We start from the raw sequence: 7877 nt of genomic DNA, 5'->3' as shown, positions 1-7877 counted from the left end.
GTGTCTTGGTGCTGTCGTGTGTATGTATGTATGTATGTATGATATGTCATGTATGTATGATGTATGTATGATGTATGTATGTATGTAGGTATGATATGGTATGTATGTATGTATGTAGTATGCTATGTATGTATGCTATGTATGTATGTATGCTATTGTATGTATGTATGTATGTATGTATTGTATGTATGTATGCTATTATGTTATGTACTGTATGTATGTATGGTATTGTATGTATGTTGGTATGTATGTATGTACTGTATGTAATGTTGTATGTATGGTATGTATGTATGTATGTATGTATCGTATGTATGTATGTATGTTATGCTATGTATGTATTATTGTATGTCGTTGGTGTGTGGTTGTTTATGCTATGTATGCTACGGTATTAGTGTATGTATGTATGTATGTATGGTAGGTAGTGTGCTGGTGTGTGTGTGTGTGGGTGGTTTCTGTGTGTGTGTGTGTGTGTGTGCCGCCGTGTGTTTTGCGTGTAACTGGTCTGTGCTGTGTGTGTGTGTGTGGTGTGTGCTGTGTGTGTGTAAGTATGTGTTGTGTGTGGTGAGTGTGTGTGCTGGCTGGTGGGGTGTATGTGTGTGTATGTGTGTGCGCCGTGTGTGTCCTGTGTGTGTATGTGTGTGTATGGTGTTGTATGTGTGTGCTGTAATGTGTTGTGTTGTGTGTGTATGTGTGACATGGTTGTGTGTGCTGGGTGTGTGTGTGTGTGGTGTATGTGTGTGTGTATCGTGGTGTTGTGTAGTATATGTGTGTGATGTGTCGTGTGTGGGTGTGTGTGTGTGTGTGCGTGGGTGTGATGTGTGTGTGTGCTTGGTGTGTAGTGTATGTGCGCTGTGTGTGCCTGTGGTGTCGTTTGTGTGTATGCTATGTGTGTGTGTGGTGTGTGTGTGCTGTGTGCGTGTGTATGTATGTGGTGCGCTGTGGTGTGTGTGTTGTGTTAGTGTGTGTGTCGTGGTGTGTGGCTGGCTGTGCTGTATGTGTGTATGCTGGTGTGGCGTGTGTGGTGTGGTGCGTGTGTGTGTGTGTGTGTGTGTGTGTATGTGCTGGTGTGTATGTATGTATTGTGTGTGTGGTATGTCGTGCTGTGTGTGTGTGTGTGTGTGTGTGTGTGTATGTGTGTTGTGTGTGTGTTGTGTGTGTGTCGTGATGTGTGTGTATGTGTGTGTGTGTGTGTGTGTGTGCCTGGTGTGTGTGTAACGGAATGTGTGGTCACAACTGTGATGCTGTAGTGTGTGTGTGTGTAAATGTGTGTATGCTGTATATATGTGTGTGTGTGTGTGTATGTGTGTGCTATGTATGCTGATGTGTGTGTGTGTGTGTGTGGTGTGTGTGTGTGATGTGTGTGTGTGTGTATGTTGTGTATAATGTGGGGGTGTGTGTGTATGTGTGTGTATGTGGGAGTGTATGTGTGTGGTGTGTATGTGGTGTGTATAATATAATGTGTGTGTTATGTGTGTGGTGTGTGTGTCGTAGTGTGTGTGTGTGCTGTGTGTGTGTGTTATGTTTGTGGGGGCTATGATGTGTGTGTGCTGTGTTTGTGTGTTCGTTGTGTGTGTGTGCTGTGTGTCGTTGTATATGTGTGTATGTTGTGTGCGCTGTAGTATGTACTGTGTGTGTCTGTGTGTGTGCTTGATATTGTGTATATGTGTGTGTGTGTGTGTATGTGTGTGTGTTATGTATGTGTGTGTGTGTAGTGCTGTGATGTAGTGTGTATAGTCTGTGTGTGTGTGTAGGGTATGTGTATGTGTGCTGTTGTGTATGTGTTGATGCTGGGTGTGTATGTGTGTGTGTATGGCTGTGATGTATATATATATATGTGTGTGTGTGTGTGTGTGTGTGTTGATGTATATATATATATGTGTGATGATGTGTGTGTGTGTGTGTGTCGTGTGTGTGTGTGTGTGATGTGTGTGTTGTCTGTGTATGTATGTGTGTGTGCTGTGGGTGATGTAGTATTTAATGTGTGTATGTGTGTGTGGGGGTGTGTGTGGTGTGTAAAACGCAACTGTGTGTGTTGTGTGTGATAAGTGTGTGTGACTGTTGGTGTGTGTGTGTGTGTGTGTGCTGTGTGATGTATGTGTGTATGTGTGTGTGTGTGTGTGTGGTGTGTGTGTGTGTGTGTGTGTGTGTGTGTTTGTGTGTGTGTGTGTGTGTGCTGAATGTGTGTATGTGTGTGTGTGTGTGCCTCAATGTTGTGTATGTATGTGTGTGTGTGTGTGTGTCGTGCTGACGTGCTGTGTCCACCCAAAACAATTGCTCACCTCAGTGTGTGTGTGTGAGTGTGTGTGTGCTGTGTGTGTGTGTGTGTGTGTGTTGTGGTGTGAGTGGTGTTGTGTGGTTTAAAAAGAGTCGTAGTGTAGATAAAACGGGACACACACACACACACACACACACACACACACGCGCGCGCGCGCGCGCGCGCGCACACAGAGAGAGAGAGAGAGAGAGAGCCGCGAAAGAGCGCCGTAAGTCTATTAAATTCACATTGTTGTTGTCAATCTTCTTAAAGCTTTTCGCTATTCGAATTGTCCGGCGACATAGGAAACTTTTATTGCATCGCCTCTCGCTGCGTCGTCTTTCACTGCGCGCGTAAGCCGACGCTTTAACCGGGTCGATAACGCAGCGGAAAGAATCGAACATCTAAGTGAAAATGCCGCTAGTCGGTCGGTCGCGGTGTCGGCGTCTCGGTGCGGGCACTCGAGGAGAGGACGTTCCCCAGCTAACGCCTAGCTAACGCCCAGCTAACGCGCAGCTAACCCCCAGCTAACCTTCCAGCTAACCCCACAGCTAATCCCACAGCTAACCCCCAGCTATCGCCGAGCTAATCTCCAGCTAACCCCCAGCTAATGCCCAGCTAACGCCCAGCTAATCTCCAGCTAACCCCACAGCTAACGCCCAGCTATCGCCCAGCTAACGCCCAGCTAATCTCCCGCTAACGCCCAGCTATCGCCCAGCTAACGCCCAGCCAATCTCCAGCTAACCCCCAGCTAACCCCCAGCTAACCCCTAGCTAACGCCCAGCTAACGCGTAGCTAACGACACGTGCGAACTGCCAGGCCGCCTCTTTTGTAATTCTATATCATGGCATATATTATACGCGGCCGTGTGTGTGAGAGCGAGCTGCCTCGTGCGTAGCTCTAGAACTATAGTCCTTCGTTCCGTCACAGGGCGCCCGCATGTGGCGGAGCGAAGAGCTATAGTTCTAGACCTACCTCGTGCACGTCTAACGTCTGCCTACAGCCACGAGCTTGCGGTGCGGCGTGCTCACATTATACCGACTATTATACGTCCTGGCGGAACTCTGCGACTGCGAAATTCGCATGTAGATAAGTGTAAGGGTAAGCCGTGAGACGGAAGGAGAGGGAGAGCGAGAGGGAGCAGGCCAATGGAGAAGGTGGGGACATACGCTTTGCCTACTTTCCCTGTCGTTGCTTTCTCCAGCGTAGGACTTCCTCGATCCTTCTACTTTCTACGTTACTTTGGCCTTCTTCACTCCTTCTGCCTCCCACACTCGGCTTGCCTTCCCCACTGCCTTACCCATCTTCCTCTACTCCAATACCCTCTTCGCCTCTCTCAATCATTTCCTCATCAACCTCTCCACTACCCCCAGCTATGCGCTCCTATCTTCTTCTCACTTACCCACTCATTCTACCTTCCCCCACCTTCCCCTAGCTTTCCATGCCTTCTCCACTCCCGCTGCCTTACCCACGACCTTGCCCCCGCTACTCACCCGGCTTTCACTGCCTCCACACGCCCGCTGCCCCTCCCGCCCTTCTCGCGGCTGCCTTTTCCTCCTCGACCCTCTCTGCCGCCACCTATAGCGGACGCGGCGTCACCGTGTCAGCGTGAGTGCGAGGCGCGCGTGTTAACGTTTCACGCTGGCTTCATTAGTGATGCAGCAGCAGGCAGCAGACGATGCTGGCGCGCGCGCGCCGCAGCAGCAGAAGCAGCAGCAGCAGCAGCAGCAGCAGCAGCAGCAGGTGAGCAGCGAGCGTATGAAAAAATATGATTTAATTCATCCATACAAACTCACTTTTGGTAAAATTGTAATGGGGCATAGAAAAAATATGTTTTTTTAAATCAGATAATTCTCAAAATCTTGTTGTCCGGACGCCAAAATCCACCAAATGTTTGACATTGCATTACTCGGTCAGTTTTAAAGCTATATGTATGCCCTTTTCCCAGAATATTCTTTACTTCATATAGATTGAATATATCTATGAAACAGGTAATCATAAAAAAATGACTTTAGCTGGGTTTTCATAGACTGGATCACATATGTCAACAAACGCTTGCCTTGGACTGCACTAGAGTAAGGGTGTGTTGCGAGGTGTTAGAACTATTTTGGGTGAGGGATACTTGTTGGATCACTAGCAGATGTACATGAATGTACATGAATACATGTAATGACAGCTGTAGCAGGGTTGATGCTGAATGATACTGGCTATAGTTAATATTGTGGTTGTATCATGTGTCAGCCGCTGCTTACTACACATGTACCCAAGCAAGCAAAAACGCTCTGACAGTTCACATGTACCTTATAAAGAGAACATTGAGCGTGTACACAGGTGGCACATATAGTGTTAGCCATCGAATAAAGTTGAAAACGAAAAATCGATGAAATTTCATGCACAACGTGGAGAGTATCCTTAAGAAAATAAATTTCTTCCGTTACAATACTTTCCACCTTTTCTGTATTTAACAGTACTAGCTGGTGGATGTTGGGTGAATGAACCACTGGCAGCAAGAACCAGTCCGCACCTGCAGCTACAGCACACACACGGCCATTGACTATATATATACTACAAGTAGTAGTACAAGTTGTAGTATATATATAGTCAATGGCCGCGTGTGTGCTGTAGCTGCAGGTGCGGACTGGTTCTTGCTGCCAGTGGAATGAACGATTAGAATTTAGAGCTAGCATTCCTTCGACAAATATAAGAAGGCAAGAACGATGCAAGCTTGTGATCCAGTCAATGTCTAGGATAGTTTCATAATAAGAAAATATAATAAGCACGCAGAGTTATGGGTGCGCTGTCGTATGTGGGGTGAAATGCACTTGTTGGAATCGTTGCATTCACATAAATGAATCATTGAAACACATATAGATTTGAAAATTGTACGTGGTTCAGAATTTCTCCTTTCAATCTCACGCAATTCCAGAATAGTCATACATGAAGCTAACTCAGGAACTATATTAGCTCCAAGAAACGGTCTTGCTATAATCACTTTGTATTACTATGACGCTTTGTATCACTTTGTATAGACAGCCAATCAGTCGCACAGCATCGCCATCGGCGGGCTAGAACTATAGTAGCTCTAGTAACTATAGCCCGCGTACAGTTGCCGCGGCAACTGTGCCTGCGGCAACTGTACGCGGGCTATAGTTACTAGAGCTAGAACTATAGCAGTATTGATAATATAGCGAATGCAATCTCCTGCATATTTTATAGACTTTAGATGGCAAATTTCTAAATTCTATGGTAAGGATAAAGTGAAACAGCCAACTCGCATTTAGCTCGATATATCGCAGTTTGCTCGACAGCTTCACCACACTGCCTTTAGACGGCTACATGACTCGAAAACTAATGACGTAGTAATGTTACGCTTCCTGCAAGGTAGGCCCCCTACGGTACTGTTATTATTGTTAGATTACGAACACTTACACTGGTCAGTACTACTAGTACTAACAGCCCCAATTCTCGACAGCGTGTAGAAGATCTGCAAGGCAACCACTGCCAAATATTTCATGTCTGAACCTCCACTCCGAACCACACCTACGTCAAACTCTTGGCAAGTTGTAAATTTCTATTGTATACTACGGAACAGTCCAACCATTCACTCAATCCGGAGAAGGCGGCGAGGGAATGAGGGGCGCGCAACAGGTGCTGGTGCGATGCTATTCTGTGAGGAATTATCGACCTGTTGTGGGCAAACACGTTATATGTAGATTTATATATGGACGAAAACGTAGACTTTATACATATTTAGGTATGTAAATATAGATACAGATATCTAAATCGATTGTTGCTGCCGCTGCAGCCTATTTTGGTTGAAACGTTGACGAACCCCGATTCCCATTTTCTCCCTTGATCGCTCTCGCTCAGATCGGTTACTTGGCAACACCGTGGTGTCGTGACGCTCGCTGGGGTGGGCCGTAGCTCCAAGAAACGGCAGTGTAAAAACGCGAGTGGAACTGTCGAGCGCGGACCAGTCTATGATCTTGCTAGGGTTAGAAGTCCGTATAGACTGTATAGACTAGACAATCCTCGTCGAGCTAGGGTGGGCCGTAGATAATCTGTCATTATTTAGCCCCTGATATCATCATAGACATCAACTTATGGCTAAAAGTTTAGGTTCCAACTCATTGCTGTTTTTAAGAAATAAGCAAAAAAGCTTCTTTTTTTATAAATTTTTAATAGCTATAATCAGCGATGAATTTTTTAATGATTATTTTCATCGTGAGCGTAGAGAGACACCTTTTCTATCCAAACAATCCAATCTAATCTATCTAATCTTCTATCCAATCAGGAGCTTATAAATGGATTCCATTTATAAGCCATTTAAAAGCTCCTGGTCGAATCATAAAAAAATATAGTGTAGCTAGGCCTATATATATATATATATATATCAGGCATATATATTGTAACATCTATATAAATTGTATAGCGTACCTCGATCGTGTAATGGCGGGGGGGGGGTGATCAGTTGTGATGCAGCTACATTGTTGAATCGCAACAATTTATAAAATAAATATTTGCTTTAGTTATTATTCTATAGTATCAGTAGGTATCTTAATTTTTGGTCGACCAGAAATTCATTGACCATCTTATCTGACCATACTATGAAATAGTTAGCATGAATTACACTAGGAGGCTTCATGCAAGCAAGTCCCCCGGCATGATGCACACTTCTACGGGCTACGTGCATGTATATGACTCATGAAAACACGAATCTTCAGCGAGCGCCCATATATATATATATATATATATATATATATATATATATATATATATTATATAGAGTACTAAGAGTAGGATAATATAGATGCCCCGTTATCTTACATCCGCGGATACTTGCAGGCTCCAGGGTCGGCTCCCCAGCGGCCATTCCTGATGTGATGAACAAACATATATCGCTATGCGTACACGCTCGCCCACTCTCTAGTTATTATAACAGTATTCATATGGTACTATTCCCCTGGCATAAACACAGGCGCGCATCTAACGGTCTACTGCACGCGACAAGAAACGCAATCATCCAGTGCTCATATACTGACATGTGCAACCATCGAGAGCGTGGATTGGTTTATAATTAAATAACAACAACTACACGAACTCTACTACAGCGTTGCCTAGACCCATATTTATAGCGGCAGTTTTGCAATCGACGATCCGATTAATTAAACGCGGGCATAGACAATTAAGTTTAGAGATTCGATTTGTTGGACAATCTCTAACTGTTGATTTAGATCCATCTCGCAGCTTATAGGCAGCCATTCGCAGAATAGATGTCGTCCCGGAGATGTCGTCTACTCCTTATCATGCAATGAGACAACAGAAGGTGAGAGAGCGAAATAATTGATCACGATCCCATGCACACAGTGTGAAACCTTCGCTAACGAGATTAGTGCCCGCGGATAAAATTACGTATTGGAAGTGATAAGCGGAAGAGAGCGATAACGAGCATCGATTTCCGATGTGGACAATCGGTTACACACATACACACACACACACACACACACACACACACACACACACACACACACACACACACACACACACACACACACACACACACACACACACACACACACACACACACACACACACACACACACACACACACACACACACACAC

The 7877-nt window shown here is 45.1% G+C and overlaps 1 protein-coding gene across 1 annotated transcript in view; it reads right to left on the bottom strand.

The window, feature by feature from the left end:
• Positions 1-5845, bottom strand: part of LOC106812993 — an 18402-nt gene extending 12557 nt beyond the window's left edge. The window contains exon 1 of the mRNA XM_014817035.1: positions 5684-5845. Coding sequence (XP_014672521.1) covers positions 5684-5768 — 85 coding nt within the window. The 5' untranslated portion in view covers positions 5769-5845. The remainder of the gene's footprint in view (positions 1-5683) is intronic.
• Positions 5846-7877: the final 2032 nt, after the last annotated feature.

This window comes from Priapulus caudatus, unplaced genomic scaffold, assembly GCF_000485595.1.
Source record: "Priapulus caudatus unplaced genomic scaffold, Priapulus_caudatus-5.0.1 Scaffold711, whole genome shotgun sequence".
Taxonomy (NCBI): Eukaryota; Metazoa; Priapulida; class Priapulimorpha; order Priapulimorphida; family Priapulidae; genus Priapulus; species Priapulus caudatus.
Note: the sequence above shows the minus strand (reverse complement) of the source record. Positions and strands in the feature narration are given on the sequence as shown.